The sequence below is a fragment of the Necator americanus genome, chromosome X, assembly GCF_031761385.1.
Source record: "Necator americanus strain Aroian chromosome X, whole genome shotgun sequence".
NCBI classification, from domain to species: domain Eukaryota; kingdom Metazoa; phylum Nematoda; class Chromadorea; order Rhabditida; family Ancylostomatidae; genus Necator; species Necator americanus.
In genome coordinates this window covers 12,686,425-12,713,707 of record NC_087376.1, presented here as the reverse complement: position 1 = coordinate 12,713,707, position 27,283 = coordinate 12,686,425, and the positions used below count along the sequence as shown (strand labels likewise).

At 44.7% G+C, this 27,283-nt stretch overlaps 9 protein-coding genes across 15 annotated transcripts in view; 5 read left to right on the top strand and 4 right to left on the bottom strand.

Annotated features, from left to right (window-relative positions):
* Window positions 1–14,319, top strand: part of RB195_022721 (uncharacterized protein) — a gene marked incomplete at both ends in the record, with an annotated part of 50,827 nt that extends 36,508 nt beyond the window's left edge. The window contains 5 exons of one of the 2 annotated variants that reach the window (XM_064209929.1): window positions 11,645–11,774; window positions 11,874–12,014; window positions 13,738–13,835; window positions 13,912–14,009; window positions 14,211–14,319. In XM_064209929.1, coding sequence (XP_064065810.1) covers window positions 11,645–11,774; window positions 11,874–12,014; window positions 13,738–13,835; window positions 13,912–14,009; window positions 14,211–14,319 — 576 coding nt within the window. The remainder of the gene's footprint in view (window positions 1–11,644; window positions 11,775–11,873; window positions 12,015–13,737; window positions 13,836–13,911; window positions 14,010–14,210) is intronic. The other variant, XM_064209931.1, reaches the window with a different exon arrangement.
* On the bottom strand, window positions 2,766–3,718 carry RB195_022722 (uncharacterized protein; the record flags this gene model as incomplete). The annotated part of the gene is made up of 3 exons (XM_064209934.1): window positions 2,766–3,183; window positions 3,463–3,523; window positions 3,610–3,718. The coding sequence occupies 3 exons, from the start codon at window positions 3,716–3,718 to the stop codon at window positions 2,766–2,768; spliced, it is 588 nt and encodes a 195-aa protein (XP_064065812.1).
* A 729-nt stretch (window positions 14,320–15,048) lies between the features above and the next one.
* Window positions 15,049–15,648, bottom strand: RB195_022720 (uncharacterized protein; the record flags this gene model as incomplete). Of its 2 annotated transcripts, none has more annotated exons than XM_064209927.1 (1): window positions 15,049–15,648. In XM_064209927.1, one exon carries the CDS (start codon window positions 15,646–15,648, stop codon window positions 15,049–15,051), a length of 600 nt encoding a protein of 199 aa, XP_064065808.1. The 2 variants fall into 2 exon arrangements, with proteins under 2 accessions (XP_064065808.1, XP_064065809.1); XM_064209928.1 differs by having other exon boundaries at window positions 15,049–15,642.
* Window positions 15,649–16,237: 589 nt separating this feature from the next.
* On the bottom strand, window positions 16,238–16,675 carry RB195_022719 (uncharacterized protein; the record flags this gene model as incomplete). Its single annotated transcript, XM_064209926.1, has 1 exon — window positions 16,238–16,675. One exon carries the CDS (start codon window positions 16,673–16,675, stop codon window positions 16,238–16,240), a length of 438 nt encoding a protein of 145 aa, XP_064065807.1.
* Window positions 16,238–21,257, bottom strand: RB195_022717 (uncharacterized protein; the record flags this gene model as incomplete). 3 transcript variants are annotated; one of them, XM_064209924.1, is made up of 5 exons in its annotated part: window positions 16,238–17,079; window positions 17,156–17,996; window positions 18,153–18,225; window positions 20,711–20,969; window positions 21,020–21,257. In XM_064209924.1, 5 exons carry the CDS (start codon window positions 21,255–21,257, stop codon window positions 16,238–16,240), a joined length of 2,253 nt encoding a protein of 750 aa, XP_064065803.1. The 3 variants fall into 3 exon arrangements, with proteins under 3 accessions (XP_064065803.1, XP_064065806.1, XP_064065804.1); XM_064209923.1 differs by lacking the exons at window positions 18,153–18,225; window positions 20,711–20,969; window positions 21,020–21,257 and having other exon boundaries at window positions 16,890–17,855; XM_064209922.1 differs by lacking the exons at window positions 16,238–17,079; window positions 17,156–17,996; window positions 18,153–18,225; window positions 20,711–20,969 and having other exon boundaries at window positions 20,970–21,257.
* Window positions 18,098–20,847, top strand: RB195_022718 (uncharacterized protein; the record flags this gene model as incomplete). Its single annotated transcript, XM_064209925.1, has 5 exons — window positions 18,098–18,259; window positions 18,783–18,867; window positions 19,453–19,589; window positions 20,488–20,557; window positions 20,702–20,847. The coding sequence occupies 5 exons, from the start codon at window positions 18,098–18,100 to the stop codon at window positions 20,845–20,847; spliced, it is 600 nt and encodes a 199-aa protein (XP_064065805.1).
* Window positions 21,258–22,061: 804 nt separating the features above from the next.
* RB195_022716 (uncharacterized protein) lies at window positions 22,062–23,956 on the top strand (the record flags this gene model as incomplete). Of its 2 annotated transcripts, none has more annotated exons than XM_064209920.1 (3): window positions 22,062–22,214; window positions 22,851–23,001; window positions 23,262–23,956. In XM_064209920.1, 3 exons carry the CDS (start codon window positions 22,062–22,064, stop codon window positions 23,954–23,956), a joined length of 999 nt encoding a protein of 332 aa, XP_064065801.1. The 2 variants fall into 2 exon arrangements, with proteins under 2 accessions (XP_064065801.1, XP_064065802.1); XM_064209921.1 differs by having other exon boundaries at window positions 22,851–23,283; window positions 23,337–23,956.
* A 221-nt stretch (window positions 23,957–24,177) lies between these two features.
* Window positions 24,178–24,615, top strand: RB195_022715 (uncharacterized protein; the record flags this gene model as incomplete). Its single annotated transcript, XM_064209919.1, has 1 exon — window positions 24,178–24,615. The coding sequence occupies one exon, from the start codon at window positions 24,178–24,180 to the stop codon at window positions 24,613–24,615; it is 438 nt and encodes a 145-aa protein (XP_064065800.1).
* A 589-nt stretch (window positions 24,616–25,204) lies between these two features.
* RB195_022714 (uncharacterized protein) lies at window positions 25,205–25,804 on the top strand (the record flags this gene model as incomplete). Of its 2 annotated transcripts, none has more annotated exons than XM_064209917.1 (1): window positions 25,205–25,804. In XM_064209917.1, one exon carries the CDS (start codon window positions 25,205–25,207, stop codon window positions 25,802–25,804), a length of 600 nt encoding a protein of 199 aa, XP_064065798.1. The 2 variants fall into 2 exon arrangements, with proteins under 2 accessions (XP_064065798.1, XP_064065799.1); XM_064209918.1 differs by having other exon boundaries at window positions 25,211–25,804.
* Window positions 25,805–27,283: the final 1,479 nt, after the last annotated feature.

Genomic DNA, 27,283 nt, shown 5'->3' with positions numbered 1-27,283 from the left:
GTTATATAAATTTATGTGTAGATTCTATCACTTCCGCAATCTGTCCACCCGTATTTACAGAGTATATAGGTCAATTTTGAAGGACAACTCTTCGGGCTTTTTCTCCATAATTGAGTGAGGTGATGGAAAATCTTATCACTGCGTCTGGTCATTCTCCGCTTCCGTGCCAATAATCCTTGAGCGTCGTAAACCGCAACTTACTAATATCAGCGGCTGACAAATTGCGAATTAGACGGTTTCATGAGGACGACTTGATGCGCAATCTCATGTATTTCTCCAAGTTAGTTGTCAGAGACTTACACCAAACTAGAAGGAGCTACAGAAGAGGAATACATGATCTAAAAATCAGGATGAGGGGACTGGAATGAAAATGGCAATCGTCAAGCCGGGCTAATGTCTTCCACGCGCCTTTTTCATCTGAATTTTCATTTTCTTTTCATGAAGAAAGTTAATCGGTAGCGGGCATGGTAATCGAACAACGGCAGAACTCTTGCAAAGATCGACAATGTACTCACCATCCGGAGGTGCGTATGGCGATTGCATACTCAAGAGCTCCCATCGAGGAGGACCAAAAACCTCGAAAGATTACAAACCTTTGCTGGAAGTTGAAGCCGCTAACTAAAAGCCTGGGGTCGTTGGGTACTCAAAGCCGATTATGTGCAGCCGAATAAGTGTCTGCAGAAGAGGCTGCCGTTACCCTAGAGCAGGCATATCTTATGCTGGCAGTAATCATGAAGCCACCCATCACCGCGCCACTGAGCTCGAACGCCTTGTTGGCATTGCAATTACGTGATGAGTTGGGTTCTAGGATGGTTCGAAGAACAAAAGGGTATAAACGTAGCAACGTAGAAAGTGAGAAACGTGAAAGGAATGAAAATGCCGAAAATGAAGCAAAAAACACAAAAAACAAAACACACAAAACACACAAAAAGCACAAAACACAAACACATAAACACAAATTTCCAGAGGGACAAAACAACACCAAAAAACGTGTAGCTGACAACGTTCAAAAATTTAACCTTTACTCTACGTTCAGCTTTATAATGAAGCTGAACTTCGTCATCATAGTTCCAAAGACTTGCATTTTCAGCAGATCAAAAACTTGGTGCTTGCTTCTGCATGCAACAGAACATTCAACATTTATCAGTGTTTCAAGAACACTTCGTTTTTGTTATGAATTACGGGAAGAAATAGTTTCAAACATCCTTTTTATGCGAAAATCTGAAACATCCTCGTCTTGCTTTTAAGAATTTCTTTGACGGACTCTACACTGTTACACTATTTTTCAAAATGCGAATCCCTCAGTCAAGTGCTTAACGTTTTGAAGCAACGGTGCACTACGGTATGTTCGAAAGCGCTTTCGTCACTTCACGCTTTGGTTAGATTTTGAACTGGATCTGTGTGTGCGTTGGATCTGTGTGCGCAAACGTGAATTCATCAAATTTAAAGCAAACATCTCTTCGAATTTCCTGCTTTGACAGCATTTATACGGATTCTCTGAAACCAAAGGAAATAAAGTCTTACAAAATATGTTGGTATTAATCGATAGATCTTCTCATTCTATCATTTTGTCTTCAAGAGCCTTGAGACCTGAAAGTTTCGATTTTTTTGTTTTAAATGAATAAAGTATGCGATTATTTTCTATTTCTTGCACTTTGAGTGCAATCCTTTCATATATCTCTATACGTAAACGGTCGGTGTATTCGGTATATTCGGTACAGTACAGACGCAATATTAGAGATAGCGTGCTTCTGTGAGGCATGTTTTGCCTTATTAGAAGGGAGAACATTGATGGACGATGTGCTGGGTGAGGGATAAGGCGGACGCAGTGCAATGGTCTGCTGATGCTGCTAACTGCTACGCGGAGCAATTGTAGATTCGTTGCCAGTTATCTCCCCTAAGGATAAGTTACTGTGGAGCTGTGGGTACTAAGGAATACCCACCTTAAAAGCCTGGATCGAGTTCCGAAATCCACCAAGGAATAGCTTGAGTAAAGGACTTGATGCTGTGAACTTGATCCGAACGCATCACATATTGCTTGCAAGCACAAGCTGCAGAAAAGCTTTTGATGAAGATTTTTCAAAGTATAGGCAGAAAAATTCTAGAAGGAGCGCAAAAAAGAACAAATTTTAAAAACTGTAGCAGAGACCTTCGCGTATACAATATTGCGCTAACAGCCCTTCCGATTGAAGTCGGAATTTGCACGTTTTCTCGTCGTGAGAATGAATGATTGCAGAGAGGTTTTTAATTGAACCTTTTTTGTTCGTGTTCTCCTGTTTCAATCATAAAGCGTGATCGTTCTTTCCGGTGTAGCTCATCTTCGAGTTCTTTTTCTGAACAGTCTGGTGGTCTTCTTCTTCATGTCATCCTAGCGATGTTACGAGGTCCAATCCTTAAAAACCACGGATCCGAGATTAACGGAAGGACTCCCGAACACTCCTTATATATAAGAAACGAGAAGCGAGAGGACTTCTGGATTTGCTATCCGATCTGCTTATTGAGAATCTTACACAGTGTTCTCAAAGATCATCACTTTGTTCCAACGTCAAGAACAAGATGGATTCCGTCAGAGACATGGACCAAATCCAGTCTGTCGACGGTATATATATACATATATACATATATATATATATATATATATATATATATATATATATATATATATACGACGGTATATATATATATATATATATATACCGTCGACAGACTGGATTTGGGCCTATATATTGACTTAATCGGCGGGCTGATGCCATCGCCTGACGTGATTACCCGCATCTTCGATCTTCGCCGAAGTGTGTCGTCCTTGAACACAGCTCTGCCCAACATTCTCGATCTTCTGCGAAAGCTTGCACGGAATCGATCCATTCGTCGTTATTCCATATTCTGCGAAACCTTGCATCTCGCCTTAACTGCCTATCCACGCCGAATATCCTCAGGTCTTCTTTCACCACCTCATTCCATAACTTCCACTTTCGGCCAGGTGGCCTTTTCCAGCTCAAACCCGACGAACTCACAACTCTTAGAACAAGGTGATCTGCTGGTCTCCTTAGTGTATGACGAAAGAAGCAAACACGATTTTCGGCAGCCCCTTTCGATGGCTGTGCAAGATGTTGATATCTTCCATATGTCATCCGCCGGTATACCACATCAACTTCTGCGTAAAGCTTTTCATCGTGGCATACCCTAGGTCAAAAGTAGCCATGCAGCCGTCTAAGCAGCTTTCGTTCCGTGCAATCACGCTTCTCCATCAGCCTAAACGGTGCTGCCCAAGTCTCCGATCCGTACATCATGATAGGGCGAATTGCAGATAAGTAAACTCGCAGCTTGACTTCGTAGGTGATGGGGGTCCACCACAGGCACTTTGTCAAGGAGTTAAATGAAGAAATGGCCTCTCTGACTATTGAATAGTGAATATAGTTTCCGTAGCTGCCGTTGTTCTTCAGTATCCAGGTAATAACTCACCGAGTTCGATCGACCGTCCATCCATCCGGATCCTCGTTCGAGGTCTCGAAGAGAGCCACATCTGTTTGCACTTATCAGGGCGTATACATAGCCCACAGGGTGTAGCCAGCATCGATACAAGGTTGACAACATGTTGATGTTACGTACTGCTTTTCGCGAATATAACAACATCGTCGACGCACTCGAGATCGGTCAAGGGGCGTCCTGATGGTGCTAAGACGATGTCTGCAGGACACTGATCGACTGTTCTTCGCATGATATCGTCGATAACGAAGTTGAAGAGGAAGGGTCCTGCTACTGCACCCTGTCTTACTCCAGTTACCACTTCAAACGGTATTGGACATCCAGCTGGTGTTCAAACTGCAGCAGTTGTTCGTTATTCACGTTGGCGCGGAGCGCGTTGAGAAGACGGCCTCGATGAGGATAGTCGAGAGCAGCTTCAAGATCCAAAAAAAACTAATTGCATCCGCTTCGAGTACCGCTCCCAGATTTCGATCACTTTCCTAACGATTACACTTTCCTAACACCTGGCCAATCGTAAATCGGCCAGGACGAAAACCAGCTTGCTCGCCGCGCGTTGTTTCTTCGCGATGCTTAATAAGTTGGTATAAAATAATCCGCTCCAAAACACGCAGCAAGGAGATTCTTCGATAATTCCTAGGGTCCGTGGCGGATAACTTCTCGTGGAGGGGAATTATTATAGCGTGTCTCCACGAGTCAGGTACCCTTTCCTCTATCCATATTATAGGATGATCTTTGTCATCCTCAATCCCAGACGGAGGAAGATATTTCAGCGTTCTTACCTATGAACGTGCTCGAGTTCAGGAGCTGACGGCGCCTGCCGGTTCAGCAAAGTCTTGAAGTGATCCCTCTAAATTGGAAGGCTCCAAATTGGAAGATTTGCTTCACCGACAGCCTTTCCATTGGCAGTGTTGAGAGCTGGAGAACATCTTTTCATCTTGCCACTATACTACTTTAATAAAGCATAGGCTTTTCACCGGTTCTTGTCCTCCCACGCCTTTTCTAACTCCTCCGCTCTCGAAGTCCACTCGTTATCGCGGTCTTATTGCAGCTGACGATGAAGCTTCCTTCTAACACGCTTTTCCGGGTCGAAGTCACCAGTGCTGCGGGCGACACACACACAGAATTGTACGTGGATTTTGTTTTCGCAGATGCAAAGGCAAACTTCTTCCGCGGCATTTCAACAGGGAGTGTTTTCTTTGCAGCGTCCTGGATGCACTTTGTAAAGCAATCCACATCGGAAAGCTTTTTTCTTGTCTGTACTCCAACATGAATAGATACACGTTGGCGGAATGCGGAAATTCGTTCTGCATTCATCTTCTTTTAGACCTGCCATGTCGATTTTCGGTTGTGGAGGTACTCCTCGGTACCTCTTGTGGAACCGTATGTTAATGCTGAGAAGAACTGCAACGGTGGTCAGAGTCGAAAGCGACGTCCCAAACAGCTCTAGATTTTGGGATATCCGAATGAGGAATGTTCCTCGTCAGAACGTAGTCGAGCTGAACTTTGAGAGTTCTCATGTTCCGCTTGTGCTGCTCTTCAGGCGTTAAAAGGGTTGAACCCTGCCATATGAGCTGATAGTGATGATTCCTCTTGAACGTGGAAGCGATGATGAGGCCCGTCTGTTCACACAACTAGACGGTCATCGTTGCCCAACGTGCGCTCCATTAGATAATAACATTTTCCTACCACATCGGATTGTTGTTCGAGTTCCATCTTCGCATTTGCGTCGATTCCGACTATGACCACCTAATGGATGGGCATTTTTGACATCAACGCATTGAATTCGTCGTAGATGTCGTCCTCATTGTTCTCAGCGGTTTTCGTAGGTGCGTGGGCAATTACTATCCAGCGTTCACGTCCTCTGCGTCCCCCGCAGTCGTACGAAGGCGCATCTAGACGACGTTGAGCCAAATTCCTCCATCAGGTTGTTGTAACCTCACAGGTTCCTCACAGCTATCGCGCAGCCACCTACTTTCTTCTTACCAGCATCGCCGCAGTATATTGTTTTATTTTCGATGCTGATGGCGGACCGATCTCTCATGCGTTATTTCTGCAGTGCAGCAAGCGGCACAGAGTGATATCGCAGAAGCCTAGACAGGGCGGTTTGTTGGAGTTCACTCGACAGTGTCCGGCATTTCAGCGTGACGAAACGAATGGTTGTTGCCAAAGATTCAATGCTCCCTTCAGGTAGCCAACCTTTCAGGTTGTGGGTTTTAGTGACGTGCTGGACAGCACCTTTTTTGCAATGTATGGGAATCTTTTTGCCATATAACAGCGCAGGTGATATAGCTCGTACGTTCCCAATGCGTACACTCGAACGCCTGATTGCGTTTAGTTACAGCAGGGGCACCTCGAGCAGGTAGCAGTCAGACTTGTGTGCGCGGTCCTATATATAAATGTAATATATATATATATATATATAATCTTCATAAACTTCGTCGACTTTGAGAAAGCCTCCGATAGCGCAGAAACTAGCGCAATACTGTCAACGTTGGCCAAGCAAAGGATGGACACTTTGTATGTGAGGACATTAGCCAATTCCTACCATCGATGCACCACTACGATTTAGCTCTTTCACCAACACTCACCATGCTTGCCGGATCGAAAACTTGACAAAGCAATACTACATTTCCGAATTATTACAGTGGGTATTAGGTATTAGTATTACAGTCTTGCTTGGGAAGAAAGCAACTTTCGTTTCGCGGACGGCATTGTTCTCTTTAAGAGATGTATCAGCGAGACACGAGATGATGATTTAGTTTAGCTTCTTTTTGTAGTTTAGAGCTAGTTTAGGGGTCGTATGGCGTGTTTCTGTTACAATTACTTGGTAGGGTTGGGTTCTAAAGGGGTTCAAAGAACAAAACGGTAACAGCGTAGCAACATAGAAAGTGAAAGACGTAAAAAAATGAAAATGCCGGAAATGAAGCAAAAAACAAAATATTTCGACGGGGGCGGGTGGAGATTTTGCTAAATGAAGATCATATCCACGTCTAGCATACAACGACTAACACTTTTTCTATCATAAGAGTAGTAGTTTTGTATTTTCTTCTTCTTTACACCTCAGATGTTTTTGAAATTTCGTCGACCATGCTTGAGCAGTAATTTCAGGTTTCAGACGCTGTTTCTGTGGGTCTAGTTCCTTTCGCACTTTCCTGAAACACAAATTAGTATTGTTCTTTCTAGAGAGAATATAGTTTCGAACACCTCTTAAAACAACTCCTCGGCTTGGATTCGAAGGAGCTTGGGAAGCTGTAAGAGTTGTAAATTGCTTGGTTTTGATCCTTTTTCATTCATTAGGAGAGTGCTGTCTTTCTATGCTCGACCGTATACAGAATGATGTTCTTAGCTACACTGTCCGCCGTCGAATCTCGTTCGTCTCGTTCAACTCCAGATCTCGTTGAAGAAGATTCAAAATGAACAGTTGACTTTCTAAGCACGAAGTTTCTTCTCGAGTTAACTGTGCTGATCTTTGACCGATAGTTACCACCTCTTTGGCGTGGTCAAAACAATATGGTTTTCGTTAAGCGTCTGACTTTGTTTCTATGAGTTCGCTATGCTACTATTCTAATAATGCATGAGTTTTAAGAAGTTTCCTGTTTAGATTGTTGACCTTACGCTTTAACATACCACGGATCACGATATACTTGGACGCTTTCTGTTAGTGTAGAAGAGAAATTTTGCTTCTTTCATACCATTTGAAGGTAAAACTGTCAGTAATTTCAGCCTGCACTGGTTTATAGGCATTGTATCACTAATTTGACGGTCTCTCCACGAATAGATAGAGGCAGGTGTGTAGTTTGCGAGTATGAGCATGATCAGACTCAATCCAATTTATCTTGAAAAAGGCATGAGAAACAGGCTTCGCTGTACTACTGCCCCCTACTATGCAAGTTATTATACGCGAGAGAACGTGGATTATTCCGTTGTAGTCGAACATCTTCAATCCAACTTATATAACTCAAATAAGCAGCAGAATACGCAATGGACCACCCATCCATCTGCACAACTGCAGATGCGTTGCAGATCGCTATCGTTCTATTATCCGCAATAAATAGTCTCGTTAGAGACACGGGTGTAGCTAAAGCTGTTTAACAGGTCTTCTGGATTACTTGTGAGAAATGACCACGATCACGCTCATATTTGTGAACTACATCCCTACTTCTTATCTATTCGCTGAGGGATCCCAGCATCGTCCATTTTGTGATACGATAGCTCTAAGGATTTGCGAAAAACGTTTGCTTTTTTTGGCTTGATTATAGTACCACGTTAGCATTTTATTGAATACATCAAACTTTCATTTCAAACAGCAGTATTTTGTATAGTAACCAATGGTTGCGATGTTGTCATAGTATTGATCACCAATCATTCCTATCAACTATCAAGTTGGTGGTTGCGCAATACACGCTAATCTGTTCCATGCTGTTTTCCAAATCCACAAATGCCGCAATGGAGGAAACTCGCAATGTTGATCAGCAGTTTTCCTCTGAGTAAAGGGAGAGTACAGGGGAGTAATACAAGAAGACATAACACCCATGAGAAAAAGAGAATAAGTTTGTAACGCATATTAGCTGTGTTAACTAGCACACTGGAAATAAATAACAGTGTTGGACAGCAGGTATGATCAATTTTTGGAAAAGTTCCTGTTATACTTCGTGCGCGTGAAGAATTTACGTAAAGCTGAAAAGCGCAGAATTTCTGATATTCGGGATTTGAGCTGCTTGTAGTTGTTTGCCGCACAGATTTCGTGAGCGGTAATCCCTCGACCGTTTTAAGATCTGCTTCGCCTTGGGGCATCATGCAATACACATTCCAATTTTTCGTCGTATTCTACTGCTCTCTGGGGTCGAAATCCATACCGCCGTGGTATCGTTCCTGCGGGTAGGACTCCCATTTGTTTCAGGTTTCTTTCGTGGCTTTGTAACTGCTTCGTTTCGTTTCCTCCAGATTCGAGAGGGAAGAGAAATGAAGAAGTTCAAATGTGTCCCAGTTCTTCTAACGATGCTTTCGCCATTTCTCCTTAAATCATATTTGTATCCTTCCTTTAGCATTTAAATAGTGTAGTGTTGAAAGTCAGAGGTATTTATTTCGTTTTTGGGCAAAATACACGATCATATTGTTGTTCTATGTTCTTTTTTTTTTTGGTGGTTTTGAGTTATAAACACTCCGATTGCAAGATCTACTTGTGCGTGATTCTAATGAAGGGCCTAGACGTTCGCCTGATGGTAGGGGCTCTTGATCTCCGACATTTTCTCCGTCTTCTAGTGCCGATTTGAACTTGTTTTAAAGAGAGTCTATAGACTTGAGTTATCTTTTCCAAACTTCTTCACATGTGAAGAAACCCGCAATGTGCGTTATCAAATACAGTAGACAGGTAGATTACAGCGCATATGTATAGTCGGGTCAAAACGACATGAATCACGAGTGTAGTTACGGTGCATTTGCGTACGCGCTCGAAACGGCGCTGTGGAGGCAGCATTTAGAACCGAGTTCGGACCGTCGTAAACTGCAGCGATGAATGGTGCTAGCAAGGGTTTCACCGCGCTCCTAGCCGCTACGCTCCACTGAAGCGCCTCGAGAGAAGCTGCGTACGCAATTACGTACGTGTTTCATGTCGTTTTGACCCCACTATAGTATTTGTTGTTTTTTTTTCAAATTTCTTTCCGGAAAGGATGCTCAAAATAGTTAAGTAGTACATATCCATGTAAGAGCGATCTCGTGCTGGTTGGGAATTTGAAGGTAAGTCAAGTGCAAGTTTCTACTGTCGTGCAGAGCACAGCAGTATTTTTTGAATTAGAGACATCTGCCGTACTGAAGAATACGGCATACAGTTTATATGGAGCAGAGACAGGCGCTCATTCATTTAGGAACTATTTTCGATTTCACTCCTGGGATAAAATGAAATGTGAGAGTCCAAGGATCGGGTATACCTTTATAATCAGAGTGGAGCAAAGAAATAGAGATATAACGAAAACTCACTTCATTAGAATAATTTAATGAAGGATTTCAAAGTGCATTAACTTCAAAGAAAGACGTAGCTTCTCAAAATGACATGTTCGAACTGACCGCCTCTGCGAAAACATTCCTCTGTTTTTGACAGTCGTCACATGCGAAGTCCCCGATAGACTGATTTGTTAAGCTATGCCATTTTTTCTTCATTTAAAACAAATCAAAAAAGGGACCTGTGGTTTTTTTTTTACTTAGGAAAAACGAAGTGTGTGGAAAATGTATCCAATCTATACTTTGCGTGTATGTTCAGTGTATGAATTGTCACATGACAAAGTGGAAGGAAGCGCAATATAAAGCTGGACGTGAGCAACATAAACACCGACTTCATTTCAACCATCAGCTTGTAATTCTGTTGTAGGGCAGGTACCAAAAAAAAGGTGAATGTAAAATAAAGAAGAGAAGAAGGATTTAGGTTTTGTTATTGTGTTTCGCACCATCATTATTTTTGGGCACGACCAAAAACAGCGTACACAGCGATGATATATGTATATCTATGTATCCAAAGCAGTAGTCGTATGCGGGAACGGTCAAGAGTAACCCGTATGATGTGCCGCCGAGTATCCAGGAGGCTAGTGAACGCTGATAATTACACCGAGCTCCTGACAGCACCATAATCGCCACAGTACGCTGGTTGTCTCTTCTCTTGTGCTAGGTACCACCCACACCGCCTCCTCCATTTTGCAGCACAAGCAGTTCTTAAGATGCGCTCTTTGAAACGAACGAAAAAGAAAACGTCCTGGTGATAGAAGTTGCCTTCGTTGCTTGAAACCATACAGTTGAGTAGAGTTGATAAGCTTACAACTGCTGCCATTCGCAAGTTCGATGTGTATTTTTGGACAACATCATTATTACATAGCTTTTCAAGAATTGGAGAGTTATAGCGGAGGTTTTATTTCACTTAAGCATCATTGCAATCTGAAATGCAAAATAATTTAAATGAATTGCTTCTTTTTGTCGAATATATGTGTGGGCAAACCGATAATTTCAACGACTTTTTATTGTCGCAGCCTCTTCATGTGGAAGGTCATTAAGACATTGCCGAATAAGTGGCTACCTGGTGTTGACGATTATGATGGTAATTACTTTGTTGGTCCTTGATTCGTGCTAATAAGATTTGAAAATTTTGTAAAAATTTGAAAGTGAGGAAGTAATATGCAAAAACAGAGTAGTGCAGCCTATCTCAAAGAGAATTACCTAGCAGAAATCGAAGTCGACAGAATTCAAACAGTACATTAGATGTTACAGAAAATGTTAGCTGATAAATATAACCAAGTTGTGGAGGAGGAATTGCAGGATAAGGTGCTTGCTATGCGAAGCAGATATTGATGGATGCAAATGAACAAGGTGGAATAATCTCTAGCAGTTGGACGCTTTCTTCATTGCTTGGAACGAACACGAATGCAAACATAAAAACAAACTTATCATGGAATGGTAGAAAAGACTAGCTTTTGGAGATAGTAGTAAAAATCCCGAACATTTCGTGTAAATCCTAGGATCATGTACTAAAGAAGAACCAGAGACATCAGTTTACTCACCCAACCACACAATTATTCACACCTGTGCTAGTAATGAAAGCCATCTTATGTGAATTTATTACAATTCATGGGTGTAAAGAGTTGCATTGTTTAGTAAGTTGTCGCCTCTAATTTTCGGATTTATAGAATACACTTTTTATTCACGCTATAAAAAGTAAAAGTCACTTGCTTATCAATCCACTAGGGACGCGCCAACGCGTTTTACTGCAGTTCGTAATCGTTGAGGTTTTGAAACACCTGTTGGCCTATACAATGACTTGCGGGGGCCAACCGATCATCAAGTCAGTGTTTTTTATACTTCCAGACAGGTCTGGTACCAATTTATCGACCCCGGAGGGATGAAAAGCTTGGTTGACAGTAAGGCGGTTCCAAACTCCCGACTGTGGGGCTACAGCGAACCTCCAGCCGACTGCTCTGTACCAGCCCTTATTCGACATTTGATTGACATTTGCGATATGAGACTTGCAAAATGCGTCACCAACATTTTCTGTTACTGAAAAAAAAACCTGACATCGAAAATTCGCCGGACGCTCTTTTCAAGCGTGTTTATGTGTCACATTAACTACTTGGTACCTCTTGTTCTTGTTAACAGGTCGCATTTATTTATTTATTTCTAGCTACATTTTGGCCAAAATAATACGGAAGTTTCCCTCAATGGTTTTGAAGTGGGTGAAAGTTTGATAGAAACCAATAATGGTCACAGAGGAGAAGTAATATCAAATGAACAAGCAATTCTGAATAATACCGGTAAGTAGATCCAATTATTTTCGCGTCCATACAATCCTCAACTGACTCAATTAAGAACATTTTGTCCAAGACAGTTAACTATTAAAAAGAGTTGTTCAGTGCAAGAAGATATGCCGATGTCTCTAAACGTGACGTCCGTGGACACTTTCTCCTTCAATATGTTGGGAATTCTATGCTCAGGATTTCTCTTACTGTCTTTTTTCGTTCTGATTTACTGCAGCTGTAGCATCCATCAAAGCGGTAGGAACTCTAATTTAGTGCGTTGCAAAACTTCACCTTCAGGCATCCTATCCCATATTTTTCACTTGAGAGAAGCTTCATACGGAAAACTAACAGAAATTAAATGAATCCGCACCACCAACTCGAAATATTAAAAAAAAACCTGGAAGAAGTCTGTGCGACAAATGAGCAACTTTTAGAGCTATTAAAATTTGGAGAAGCTCTTTCCTTATTATTTCAAAACTTGCTTTTTTGCTTTTGTTTTGTTAATCTTTTTTCTAACCTGCTGAAATAGAATTCACGCATTCGATATCGGTAGTTCTTGACAACCCCAAAACTAGAAAACTCTCGTCGTTCTTGGAACAGGTCGAGCGGACGCCGGTAATTTTTCCCTTTGTCACCGTTGCGTGTCAGAGTTGTGGCCCTCCTTTTGCATATGACACAACGGTCATCATATTTTCAAGGTACCTTGTGAAGAAGTGTGCGCGACATTATACGCAAGAAAACCGTTGCGTTTGCGGTCTTCTTGTACATAGTATCGCGTGGAACCTAACACATAGCGGATCTGGTCCAACGGTTCTCGTTGAGGCGCATTACGTGTTCGGCCCACCTTACTTTGCCTTCCTTGGTAAGTAAGGCGGCGTCTCTAATCTTCGATTGCTGACGTGGGATGGAACTTTGAATCCCGTCCCTCACTTGTGTGAAGAGGGATACTCCTAGCATCACTCTTTTGACTGAACGCTCAATGACGCTCACCGCAATTTCTTCTTGCTTGCGGAGTGCTCAGGTTTTTGAAGTATAGTTCAAAGCAGGAGCAGGATTCGGTGGTATCAAAGGCATCATCACACGAATCTGGCATGGTGTGGATTTTCGATGGACACTCTATACTCTGGGATCGTAGATTGCGGGATCAGGGGGTGGTTCCGCTCATCTCTCCCTAATCGTAGTAAAAAAAAAACGGCGTGAAGTACTCCGTTTTTCACAACGATTTCAGTTGCAATGCTCCACTTTTGTATCCGCCCCGCATCCAGCTGCGCGTCGAAACCCAGTAAGTTCTTCTGGACTGCTTACTCAAGTGAAACCTATGAACAGGTTGCTGAGGAGACCAGAACATATACATAGAGGAAGGTTCTAACGCTCCTCGTAGAAACTAAAGCGGATCCCACGCCGTTTTCTAGGACGATTAGGGAGAGTTAATTTGGAGATGGAGTTGCAGATTGCGTTGTCAGAGGAACCACCCTGATCCCGCTATCCGCGGGATCAGTGTGGTTCCTCTGACATATCATCGCTATCCGCGATTTCGCATCACCTCGAGAGTGGCACTGAAAATTTTGGGTGAACTTGTTTCACGCAGTCGGACCCCTCTCTTCGCGTACATGATTATATTTTTGTAGAATGGCGAAATTCCGATTGTGAAGTTACTGTACTACTCTCGAAGTACCTTTATGTACTGAGTAAGCACCCTACGCCTTACGCCTTGAGTACGCCTTGGTTTTTGCCGGCTTCCATGACCGCTTCCGTCTCAGCTAAGTCGAAGGCCTTTAAGTTTGTGAAGGTGAGTCATAGCGGCATGTAGTATTCTCGTGATACCTCGTTGAGTTTCCTAACAAGGTGAACGTGGTCATTCTTGCTGAATCCCTTTCGAAACCCATCTTTCTCTCATGGCTGTCCTTCATCTAACACTTTTTCGCTCATGGTAAGGATAACTATTGTGAAGGGCTTGTAGATGACATATTGTAAACAGATTGGACGATAGTTGCCGATTTCATATGGATCTCTCTTCTTATACTACAACGCGGTCCTGCTGGTCTTCCAATATTTAGGAATCTTGCATTCCGACAGGTAACGTGTAAAGAGTCTTGCTGGAGTATTGATGAGAAATGGCGGAAGATTCTTCATATGTTCGGATCTTATCCAGTCAGAATTGGGTGCCGTACGATTTCTTATCGACATGATAGCATGTCGTAATTTAGAAGGAATAACCTCTAAAATGACATGTCCATTTCCGCTCAGATGGTGAGGAGGCAAGTGGATGGGACTGTCGAAGTGATCAGAGCATAAGTCATGGATGATTGTCTCCGTTCCCCCTTTTGGTGCCATTCGGTGCCATTGGTTGTTCCATTTATAATCCGGGGAGCATTCATCTTCTTCTTGCGATTGGCGAAGTCTCGACGAGCATAGAAAATGCTCCTTCCTCTCTGCTCTGTTTTCTTTAAGCTCTTCTTTTTATCGCTTATCTGGAAAGCCTTGTGAGCTTGGACGTCAGCAGCTGCTGCCTGCTGTTCGTGCTGCTCCACGCTGGCGTACTGGCTCAAGAACAAGATGAATTGTGCAGGACGCGACTAACAGTAACCACATATTTAGGCGTGTAAAATATGCAATGTGTGCACTCCTCATGCACGGTATTTCACGAAAAAGTTGGAAAACGATAACTTATTAGATCTTGGGGTGGTTGCTGATTTTGAAATACTTCTGCTATTCTCATCTACCTTTCAGACTCATGTGAGTTTCCGCATGTTTACGGGTAAATAGTTGGATGACCCAATGGTCCTGAAGACACGTAAACTCTGTAATTGTAGAGGGTCAACAGTGAGCATCTTATGAGAATATCCTTGGCTTTGAATAACTTCTAAAATAAAAGGTTCTAAGAGCAGTCTAGTGGCAACCTAAGCGCTTGTTTCATTGTATATTTTTCTTTGCAACCAACATTTTATTTTTGGAAAACTTTCAAATTTTTGGAAATTCATTTTAAAGAGGGAAGTAAGTAAAGAAATCTTACCATTACGTCAAAGTTTATTGGAAATTCGACGGGTTAAGATTAGTTCCACATTAATTTACAAGTTGAAATCAGGATTTTCCTCCGGTTACTGAGCTTAGATGAGAATGAAAAATTCATAACCCTCTGCAATTACAGAGTTTACGTGTCTTCAGGACCACTGGGTCATCCAACTATTTACCTGTAAACATGCGGAAACTGTAAGGTAGATAAGAATAATGAATGTTAATGAACACCGGTTGAGAGAATTAGATACTTGGATACTTAGAGGGACCGTCTTCACTGGACGTGCGGGCCCCAGCATCTCTTCCACTCGTTTCGTTCCCTCGTCATTGTCATCCAAGATGTTCTCAAGTTTCGTGTGTGACGTTGATGAGGTCCTTGAGCCGTATCCAGCGGAGCTCTCAGCTGGTCTATCCGTGTAGCGAACACATCACCCCATCTCGTTGGCGGTCTCCCTCGAGTGCGTTTAGCATCTCTTGAGATCCACTCTAGCGTTCTTTTAGTCCACCTATCGTCGATTCTTCTCATGATGTGACTGGCCCATCTATGTTTTGCTTTCGATACATATTCCACTGGGTCGCGAAGACGGGACATTCCTCTTAAGTCGGAGCTGCGAAGACCGGCTAGGTGTTGTGTGCGCCGGTTAAACTTCAGAAGGCATCTTTCAAGGGCTCTGTGGGTAGTAACCAGCTTCCTAGACGTGGCAGCGGTTTCTGCCCACGTCTCCGCTGCGTAACAGAGCGCTGGAAGAATTGTCGAGTCAAACAGGTGGGCACAAAGATCTTGGTCCGTAGCTTTCCTGACGGGTGCGAATGTTGCCCATGCTTCTCTCATTCTTCTATTTAGTTCTTCCTTCAAGTCATTTTCCATGCTCATGGAATGTCTGAGGTATACGTATGACGAAGTTTCCACGATTTGAGAGGCTTCAAGTTGTACTCCTCCGTCCTCTCAAAAGGCGTTCTTCATGAACTGAGTCTTTTTTCTCTTTATTCGAAGTCCTATTCTCTTCCCTGCTCCGTCCAATTCGTTGAGCATCGTTTCTGCTTCACTGGTACTGCTCGAAAAGAGAACGATGTCGTACGCGAAACGAAGGTTCGAGAGAAATCTTCCATCTACACGTATGCCCCTTTTTTCCCAGGAAAGTGATTTCATTATCCATTGCAATGCAGCCGTGAACAGCTTCGGCGACATAGTATCGCCCTGTCGTACCCCCTTTCCAGTGGGTATGTGAGGGAGCGGTGGAAAAGCTGTGTCTTGTGGTGCATCAATCGTAGCAATTGGCTAATGTCCTCACATACGAAGGGTCCACACTTTGATCGACCAGCGCTGACAGTATTGTATTCGTTTCTACGCTGTCAAAGGCTTTCTCATAGTCGACGAAGGTTAGAACAAGGGGCAGGCGATATTCCCGGCAAACCTCTATGACCCTTGACATGGTCTAGATGTGGTCCAAGTAGCTGAACCCCTAGCGGAATCCAGCTTGCTCTTGAGGCTGGGCTTCATTCAGCGTCCTAGATATGCGCGTGAGGATGATCTTGGTGAATACTTTGTATAACACGCTCAGCAAGTATATCGGATGGTTTCGAAGGTCCTCTCGGTCACCTTTCTTATGGATAAGAACGGTTCGCGAGATCTTCCACTTGTCTGGGATCCTTTCCTTCTGAAGATAGGATGTCATGTGCACTGCTAAGATTACATGAAGCGGATGGCCACCAGCCCGACGAAAGTCTGCTGATATAAAATCAGGTCCGAGGGCTGTGCCAGGTTTCATGCTCTTGATAGCGACTCGTACTTCCGAAGGAAGAATCCGTGGTGGAGCTTCACCAGTGGGGATGATCGGGCTTGACACAGGAGTTGATGAACGGAAAAGGTTCGAGTAGAACCTCTCCGCAATGATTTCCATCTCACGACGAGAAGAATTGCGAGTCCCGTCTTCGCTCAGCAAGGCTGCTAGCGGAATATTATATTCGCGGAGATCCCTGCAGCACTTCTTTAGACTCGTTCTTCTTTGTGCTGCTTCCAGAATTTTCTTCTGCTTGTATTTCAAAAGATCCTCCTGCAACGTTTTTCTGCAGCTAGTGTTTTCTAATAACCGCTCAGTGTGCGATGCATTCGGATCAAGCCTCAAAGCCCTTCTTTCCAACAATTCCTTGGTGGTCTTTGAAATTCGCTCCAAGTTTGTCGTGCGTCCTCGAGTACACAATCGTCGTAGACGACTTCTTTTTCCTTCGTTGCCGATAGCAGATGTTCTCTTCCATCGTGTGGCTAACTCGTATTTTCGCACGAAGGAGACGGTGATCAGAACCACTACAAAAGGTTGGTACTACTGAGACGGCAAGTAGACACCACCTCCGGTTGGTGAGTATGTGGTCGATCTCCGCACGAGTCGCGCCATTGTGCGATTCCCATGTCCACCGACGATGATCTTTTTTCACGAAAAGAGAGTTTCCATGAAAAAGGCGAGCGGCGGACAACAGCCCGGCGAGACGATTGCCATTTTCGTTCCGGTCCCCTAGTCCAAATCTTCCAATCCTGTATTCCTCTTCTGTGGTCTTTTCTAGTTTTGCGTTGAAGTCTCCGACAACGAATTTGTAGAAGGACTTCTCGTTGCGGATTACTTCCTCCAGCTCCTCGTAAAACGCATCCGATTCGGAACCATCAGCTGCTGATGTTGGTGAGTAGCAGTTGGAGGATTTTGGGCAGAGCGGAGACGAAGAATGGCCAGACGAGGTGACGGATCTCGTGAGAGTCGAAAAATGGACGACAGATGGGTGCACAACAAAACCAACACCGCCTACATTTCGCGACGGAACCTTAACTCCACGAATGACGAGTGTACCGTCATTCATCTGTCGTACGTCGCTCCTTCTACACTTGGTCTCCTGCAGAGCAATCACGTGAAATTTGATACGCTCTGCAGCTCCGAGAAGGGCATGCAGGTCAGCGTCTGTGGACACTGTTCTCGCGTTGTAAGTACACAGTCTTAGACAGTCTCCATGGCAAGTCGTGCGTGTGTCGTCTTGGTCCAGAATCAATGACGTCCTGAACAACCTGAGATTTGATCGCCTCTCACCGGTCGCCATACCGTCCGACGTCTGAGACGGCAGTGCCCAGTGTGCAGGGTACTGAGGCAGTGGATATGCTGGAGTGGCAAAAAGACTTTTCCCCAAACTAAGCAGCCATGCCACGGCGAGCTTAGCTTTCACCTCAGGTCGTCGCCGAACCTATATGGATCACGGAACCACCTTGCGACATTTTGCCAAGACGGTGGTGAATCCTAGCAGTGGTTTACTCTTAGCTAGGCTTCCGATTCCGAGAAGTCGGAATGTCGGATGTGTCGAACTCCTTCTCAGCTCGGGAGACCCTGCCGGAGGACGAACCTCCGCTGTGCATCGCAGTTCGATGCCCAGAGTCACCTTCAGGCCACTATGAGGCGGTAAACCGTTGTGGAAGCTGCACATTTTACATGCTTAAATCTGTGGTTACTGTAAGTCGCGTTCTGCACAATTCATCTTGTGGCTCAAGAGCTTCTGGTTTTTGGAGGCAGATGTTTCTTAGTGGTTTTGAAACTCTCCACCTTCCTCACGCAGTCGTGGAGGTGTTCACCGAGCCGATCATATTTCGTTCATATTTTATCGATTTCGTTGCGAAATCTTTCCAAAGGCAGCCAGCGTTGCGTACAGATACTAGTAATAATAATTCTGAGACTAAGCTCTCTGAACTTTGCGATTTTCTCTTCTCTCTGTCTTCTCTCTGAACTTCTCCAGAGGAAAATCTTCTCCAGAGGATTCGATGATCTGATCTCGTATAAATTTTCGGTACGACAGCTACAACCATCTGGCAAAACCTTTTACTAACGATGATGGGTCAATTTTACTACGGCCTACTCTACCGCGTGACTCCCACGTCCAGCGTAGAGAGGAGGGCTTTTGGGATTGCGAGTTTTCTTGGGTGGTCTTAATCGTCATGGTGAACTCGGAAGGCTTTCCCTCCTGTTCGTTTTATTGTAGGCTGTGGGTCTTGATGTGAAGTTCCCTAGGCGTTCCTCAGGGGCCAATCTTGGGGTTAAACTCATCAACAATGACCTTGTAGAAGGTATGATCTTCTCCGTAGAATTTCTCTAGATCCGTATAGTGAACTTCAAATTCTTCCTCCTAGCTTGATGTTGGAGCGTAAGCGACGAAGACTGTCAAAGCTGGCGTTGAACCACATCTCGTATGCAGACGTCCGATTCGGGTCGTAAGTTCTTCAGAAGAGTTGATGTTCTTTGCCATACTCGTGTTGACAAGGACACCAACTCCACCAGTTCCTCTACTGCCGCATGTTCTTAGGAACAGTTTTTCTCTAGTGTTCAGTGACCAGCACAAATGGCGCTTCAAATGCAAGTTACAGTTGTAAGTACAAATCATTCTAGTCATTTTTCGTTTCGCTGGTCTGTATGACTCCCGCTACCCGTTTTTCCTGGTGCTAACGTACCAGGCTTTCCTCCGGAATTAGGAGACTCTTTTCAGTTATTGTGACGTGCGTAAAATTCCGGATCGGTCTTCAGTAAATTCCACAAAATTTCTGAAATTTTGATTCTGCTAAAGTTTGGCAACGCACTGTATTGTGAAAATGTATATTTCGTAACTTCACTTTGATTTGCTGTTTACACAGTGTACCCAAGTGGTTGCTTTTTAGCATCAAACGGAAAGTTCTTGGATACATCCTATCGTTTATTTAATGAACAGAAAGTTCACAAGGCTATGGTTGACTGCGTCACCAACGAAGTCTTCAGATCGGCGCTCGGTCCAAAAACATGCTCACCAGCTAGAATGGTGAGTGCTTTTGTTCTGCTCGTTATAGTAACGATACTTATTCGTCTCTCTTCACAATAAAATTTGATCAAGAAGAGCATCACGCTCCCGCTAAAACTACCTATACACTTCTGCCTATCATTCTTCTAGTGAACAGTTGATTTCCGAGCACCGGTTAAGGTATCAGTTTCTGAAGTAGCTTTTGTTCGCACTGCGCCCAGTTCTTGGACTCCACAGATATGCTTAGCGGATGTCATCTAACAGTTACTCGTACAATTCTGTTGCTATCGAAGTTTGTTTTGGCGGCTGGAGGTCAGTCAGCGAGAGGTTCAGCTGAGACTGCACTTCGAATCTTCCCTAGTACCAACCAAAACCTCTCACTCTTCCGAGATCGACAAATTGGTACCAGACTTGTCTGGAAGCAGAACGCACAAATCCCCTATGTATTGATATGGTAAAGTGTAGTTGGGAGGAGTGGGCATTCAATCGCGCTTTTATTTATTATTATTGATCTCTTAATGGAAGCTAATGCCTAAATTAGTCGGAGCTCTAAAACCAAAGCATTAGTCTTAGAGGATCTATGACATGTAAGCTAACATTACTAAGAGAAAAAGGAAGTTAGAGCTTCTAGAAACATTACGTGTGAACCTGAATCTCACTCACGAGTGTCTGGTCCTCTTTCACCACCTCAGTTTAGAACTTCTGTTTTCGGCCAGGCGATCTCTTCCAGCTTGAACCTGACAAACTCTTCGTTGAACTATTCGATCTGCTGGTCTCCTTATTATATGACCAAAGAAGCGAAGGCAATTTCCGGGAGCCACTTTTGATGGCGGTCCAAGATGTTGATATCTTCTATGTGTCTTCCGCCGGTATACCAAATCCATTTCCGCGTAAAGATCTTCATTGTGGCGTACCTTAGGCCAAAAGTAGACAAGTAGCCGTCTCTGCACCTTTCTTCAATCAAGCCTCTCCATCGCGATGCAGCCAAAGTAGGTAGACTCAGAGCTTGACTTCGTTGGTGATGGGGGTCGATTACAGGCATTTTTTTAAGGAGTTAAATGCAGAATTGGCAGTGGCGTATCTTCGCAGAATATGTTCTTGCTTTGCTTTCTCTTACGTTCTTTCTCTTTCAGATCTCTTACCTGGCGTTGTTGTTCAGCATACAGTCCAGGTAACAGAACTCACCGACGAGTTTGATCGACTGTCCATCCACCCGGATCCCCGTACGAGGTCTCGAAGAGAGCCACATCTGTTTGCACTTATCAAGGCGTATACATAGCCCACAGGGTGTAGCCAGCATCGATACAAGGTTGACAACATGTTGATGTTTCGTACTGCTTTTCGCGAATATAACAACATCGTCGACGCACTCGAGATCGGTCAAGGGGCGTCCTGATGGTGCTAAGACGATGTCTGTAGGACACTGATCGACTGTTCTTCATTGTTGTCACCGATGGCGAAGGTAAACAGGAAGGGTCCTGCCACTATCCCTTGTCTTACTCCAACTTCCACCTCAAGCGGTGTTGCACATCTGGCTGGTGTTCTAACTACAGCAATTGTTCGTTGATTCACGTCATCAAGCAAGCGAACGAACTTTCCTGGTACTCCATCGGCGCGGAGCGCGTTGAGAAGACGGCCTCGATGAGGATAGTCGAGAGCAGCTTCAAGATCCAGAAAAGCTAATTGCATCCGCTTCGAGTACCGCTCCCAGATTTCGATCACTTTCCTAACGATGACACTTTCCTAACACCTGGCCAGTCGTAAATCGGCCAGGACGAAAACCAGCTTGCTCGCCGCGCGTTGTTTCTTCGCGATGCTTAATAAGTTGGTATAAAATAATCAGCTCCAAAACCTTGTTCAGAACACGCAGCAAGGAGATTCTTCGATAATTCCTAGGCTCCGTGACGGATAACTTCTTGTAGTGGGGAATTATGATAGCCCGTTTTCACGACTCAGGTGCCCTTTCGTCTATCAATATTGAACGGATGGTCTTTGTCATCTTACGATTCCCAGACGGAGGAAGATATTTTAGCATTTCTGCGCTAAGCACTTCCCGTTATCTCCATCAGATTTTCCATTTTTCTTTTGGATAGACCAGAACCTCCGGGTTGGTCGGCGGTTCCTCGTTAACCGCATACGTCAGTCTTATGTACGGATCCGAGACTTGAGTTGCACCATCTAATGTGATTAGTAGGCTTGATTACAAGGAATGGAAGCTGCTTAATGGCTGCCTGCATAATTTTGGCCCAGGGTATGCTACAATGGAGATCTGTACGCAGAAGTTGATGTGTGTATACCGGTGGATGAGATATAGAAAATATCAACATCTTGCACAGCCATCGAAAGGGACTGCCGAAAATCGTGTTTGCTTCTTTCGTCATACATTAAGGAGACCAGCAGATCATCTTGTTCGACGAGTTCTGAGTTCGTCGGGTTCGAGCTGGAAGAGGCCACCTGGCCGAAAACGGAAGTTCTAGACTGAGGTGGTGAAAGATGATCAGAGGACACTCGGCGTTGATGTGCAGTTCAGGCCAGACGCAAGGTTTCTCAGGATATGGAATAGCGACGAATGGATTGATTCTGTGCATGCTCGATAAGGTTGGGCAGAGCTATTTTCAAGGATGGCACACCTCGGCTAAGATGCAGGTGATTGCGATGACAAGTATCAAGCGATGACATCAGTCCGTCAATTAAGTCAAGTAAGTCATAACTATAGGATTCGAACAACTATCCGATGCGCTTGAAAAATGGTATTATATCGCGAAGCAGAGGTCGGGCAACGGAAACCGTAGGGTAAATCTTTGCGAGCACATGAATCTTACTTACAGCTCCCTTGTTTAAGTGGAATAGTCGACGACAGCTCAACTTACGTAGCAAAGATTAACTAACTTCTTTAACGGCAGAAAAGACGTCAACTCTTAAACTTCAGCTTCATTAATTTCTGACAAGAATTATCCCTTTCTCGGACATTCACTCACAAATCTAGAGCAGTCTATGACGTCACATTCGATTACGACCGTCGTCCAGTGCTTCTCAGCTCAACGATATAGTACTAGAAAAGGAGTCATCCCATAGCAACCAATGTTCGACATGGCATGTCTGATAGATGTAGAATGCGGAAATATATTCCGCCAACGCCAAGGGTCTCCCAAGCTGAGAAGGAGTTCGACACATCCGACATTCCGACTTCTCGGAATCGGAAGCCTAGCTAAGAGTAAACCACTGCTAGGATTCACCACCGTCTTGGCAAAATGTCGCAAGGTGGTTCCGTGATCCATATAGGTTCGGCGACGACCTGAGGTGAAAGCTAAGCTCGCCGTGGCATGGCTGCTTAGTTTGGGGAAAAGTCTTTTTGCCACTCCAGCATATCCACTGCCTCAGTACCCTGCACACTGGGCACTGCCGTCTCAGACGTCGGACGGTATGGCGACCGGTGAGAGGCGATCAAATCTCAGGTTGTTCAGGACGTCATTGATTCTGGACCAAGACGACACACGCACGACTTGCCATGGAGACTGTCTAAGACTGTGTACTTACAACGCGAGAACAGTGTCCACAGACGCTGACCTGCATGCCCTTCTCGGAGCTGCAGAGCGTATCAAATTTCACGTGATTGCTCTGCAGGAGACCAAGTGTAGAAGGAGCGACGTACGACAGATGAATGACGGTACACTCGTCATTCGTGGAGTTAAGGTTCCGTCGCGAAATGTAGGCGGTGTTGGTTTTGTTGTGCACCCATCTGTCGTCCATTTTTTCGACTCTCACGAGATCCTGTCACCTCGTCTGGCCATTCTTCGTCTCCGCTCTCTGCGCCAAAATCCTCCAACTGCTACTCACCAACATCAGCAGCTGATGGTTCCGAATCGGATGCGTTTTACGAGGAGCTGGAGGAAGTAATCCGCAACGAGAAGTCCTTCTACAAATTCGTTGTCGGAGACTTCAACGCAAAACTAGAAAAGACCACAGAAGAGGAATACAGGATTGGAAGATTTGGACTAGGGGACCGGAACGAAAATGGCAATCGTCTCGCCGGGCTGTTGTCCGCCGCTCGCCTTTTTCATGGAAACTCTCTTTTCGTGAAAAAAGATCATCGTCGGTGGACATGGGAATCGCACAATGGCGCGACTCGTGCGGAGATCGACCACATACTCACCAACCGGAGGTGGTGTCTACTTGCCGTCTCAGTAGTACCAACCTTTTGTAGTGGTTCTGATCACCGTCTCCTTCGTGCGAAAATACGAGTTAGCCACACGATGGAAGAGAACATCTGCTATCGGCAACGAAGGAAAAAAGAAGTCGTCTACGACGATTGTGTACTCGAGGACGCACGACAAACTTGGAGCGAATTTCAAAGACCACCAAGGAATTGTTGGAAAGAAGGGCTTTGAGGCTTGATCCGAATGCATCGCACACTGAGCGGTTATTAGAAAACACTAGCTGCAGAAAAACGTTGCAGGAGGATCTTTTGAAATACAAGCAGAAGAAAATTCTGGAAGCAGCACAAAGAAGAACGAGTCTAAAGAAGTGCTGCAGGGATCTCCGCGAATATAATATTCCGCTAGCAGCCTTGCTGAGCGAAGACGGGACTCGCAATTCTTCTCGTCGTGAGATGGAAATCATTGCGGAGAGGTTCTACTCGAACCTTTTCCGTTCATCAACTCCTGTGTCAAGCCCGATCATCCCCACTGGTGAAGCTCCACCACGGATTCTTCCTTCGGAAGTACGAGTCGCTATCAAGAGCATGAAACCTGGCACAGCCCTCGGACCTGATTTTATATCAGCAGACTTTCGTCGGGCTGGTGGCCATCCGCTTCATGTAATCTTAGCAGTGCACATGACATCCTATCTTCAGAAGGAAAGGATCCCAGACAAGTGGAAGATCTCGCGAACCGTTCTTATCCATAAGAAAGGTGACCGAGAGGACCTTCGAAACCATCCGATATACTTGCTGAGCGTGTTATACAAAGTATTCACCAAGATCATCCTCACGCGCATATCTAGGACGCTGAATGAAGCCCAGCCTCAAGAGCAAGCTGGATTCCGCTAGGGGTTCAGCTACTTGGACCACATCTAGACCATGTCAAGGGTCATAGAGGTTTGCCGGGAATATCGCCTGCCCCTTGTTCTAACCTTCGTCGACTATGAGAAAGCCTTTGACAGCGTAGAAACGAATACAATACTGTCAGCGCTGGTCGATCAAAGTGTGGACCCTTCGTATGTGAGGACATTAGCCAATTGCTACGATTGATGCACCACAAGACACAGCTTTTCTACCGCTCCCTCACATACCCACTGGAAAGGGGGTACGACAGGGCGATACTATGTCGCCGAAGCTGTTCACGGCTGCATTGCAATGGATAATGAAATCACTTTCCTGGGAAAAAAGGGGCATACGTGTAGATGGAAGATTTCTCTCGAACCTTCGTTTCGCGTACGACATCGTTCTCTTTTCGAGCAGTACCAGTGAAGCAGAAACGATGCTCAACGAATTGGACGGAGCAGGGAAGAGAATAGGACTTCGAATAAAGAGAAAAAAGACTCAGTTCATGAAGAACGCCTTTTGAGAGGACGGAGGAGTACAACTTGAAGCCTCTCAAATCGTGGAAACTTCGTCATACGTATACCTCAGACATTCCATGAGCATGGAAAATGACTTGAAGGAAGAACTAAATAGAAGAATGAGAGAAGCATGGGCAACATTCGCACCCGTCAGGAAAGCTACGGACCAAGATCTTTGTGCCCACCTGTTTGACTCGACAATTCTTCCAGCGCTCTGTTACGCAGCGGAGACGTGGGCAGAAACCGCTGCCACGTCTAGGAAGCTGGTTACTACCCACAGAGCCCTTGAAAGATGCCTTCTGAAGTTTAACCGGCGCACACAACACCTAGCCGGTCTTCGCAGCTCCGACTTAAGAGGAATGTCCCGTCTTCGCGACCCAGTGGAATATGTATCGAAAGCAAAACATAGATGGGCCAGTCACATCATGAGAAGAATCGACGATAGGTGGACTAAAAGAACGCTAGAGTGGATCTCAAGAGATGCTAAACGCACTCGAGGGAGACCGCCAACGAGATGGGGTGATGTGTTCGCTACACGGATAGACCAGCTGAGAGCTCCGCTGGATACGGCTCAAGGACCTCATCAACGTCACACACGAAACTTGAGAACATCTTGGATGACAATGACGAGGGAACGAAACGAGTGGAAGAGATGCTGGGGCCCGCACGTCCAGTGAAGACGGTCCCTCTAAGTATCCAAGTATCTAATTCTCTCAACCGGTGTTCATTAACATTGGAGTACGGAATGAGCAAGAACTGGAGGATTTCTTCATTTAATGTATTGAGAACACTAAAGGAAACACTGTCGGCTTTAACGCCGTCAGTTGAAACGTGGTGGTGAGAATGGAGGTCAATAGCGTATGAGTTTGGAACGTTGTAGGAGGGCATGAGTGAGGATGAAGGGTCTTTAACTGCTAACGGAGCCGTTGACGGTGAGACACCGTGTCAATCTTGAGGTAACATTTCAACGTCTGGCCTAACCAGCAAGCACCGGTCCGTGAACTTGTGCTCCTCCAGTGAACATCATACTCCGCTGTCAGCATAGAACTAGCGGCTAAGTCGGGGGTTCTCGTCCGTATAAAAAAAAAGATTAAGAATGGAAATGTAAAAGAGAATATGAAAAACATAAATTGTAAAAGAAAAAGAAGGAATGGAAGGTCCGGCTTGGACGAGCGTAGAAATGCTGAAATCTCTTCTTCCGTCTGAGATTTGCGAGATGACGAAGACCATCTGTTCGATATGGATTCACGAAAGGATGCCTGACTTGTGGAGGCACACTGTTGTAATTTCCCTTCACAAGGAGCTACTCGTAATTGATCCAAGGAGATACCGAGAAATATCATTGCTGCAGATAAAGTACAAGGTTTTGCATCCTCGATCGGCTAACCAGAATTTCTGTCCAGTTCGCTCGACGACTGTTCATGCCAGGAGAGGTTCAAAGTGCGGCAGCTATGCTCAAAGCCTACGTAGTTTCTTTTCTAGACCTCGTAGCCGCTTTCGATTCTCCTAATCGAATCCCTCCTCTCAACACACTTTGCATCGATGAAACTCTAAGTTCGTACACTTAACTCAAAGACAACTCAAACACCAGGAGGATATACCGACCGAACGACCGTTCGAAATGAAAACTGGAATGAGATAAGAGGCTGTGGCAATGGGCTGAGACTACAATGCCCTAACAAATGCAACCGGATGTGGGTCTCTTTGAGACCCTCAACGGGAATCAGGGTGAATGGATAAGCCACTTAACTCGTGGACGGCTCCCTTTATTTGGGCCCTATGCTGAAAAACGATGGCGGCAACGAGAAAGATACTCAGGGAAAATGCACGAAAGCCAATTCGGCATCAAAAGAAATCGCCAACAAAGTAACGCTGCGAATCCATCTATCTGCAATTTATCCTAGTATAACAATATGGATCGGAGACTTGGTCAGTACCGTCAACAGTTATAGAAAAGCTTGAGAGCATTAATCCGGTTAGATGTCTGTTAGGCTGTTTTCTGTCAACGGTATATGTTATCACGATGATGATGTTGCCCAAAATTCTGAAGTAGCAACAGAAAACCGCCTTCGCTTTTTTGGTCACGATATAAGAAAACCGCCTCATATCACGGTCCAAGTTGTCTTGAGGATGCTCTCAGACTGAAAGTGAAAAAA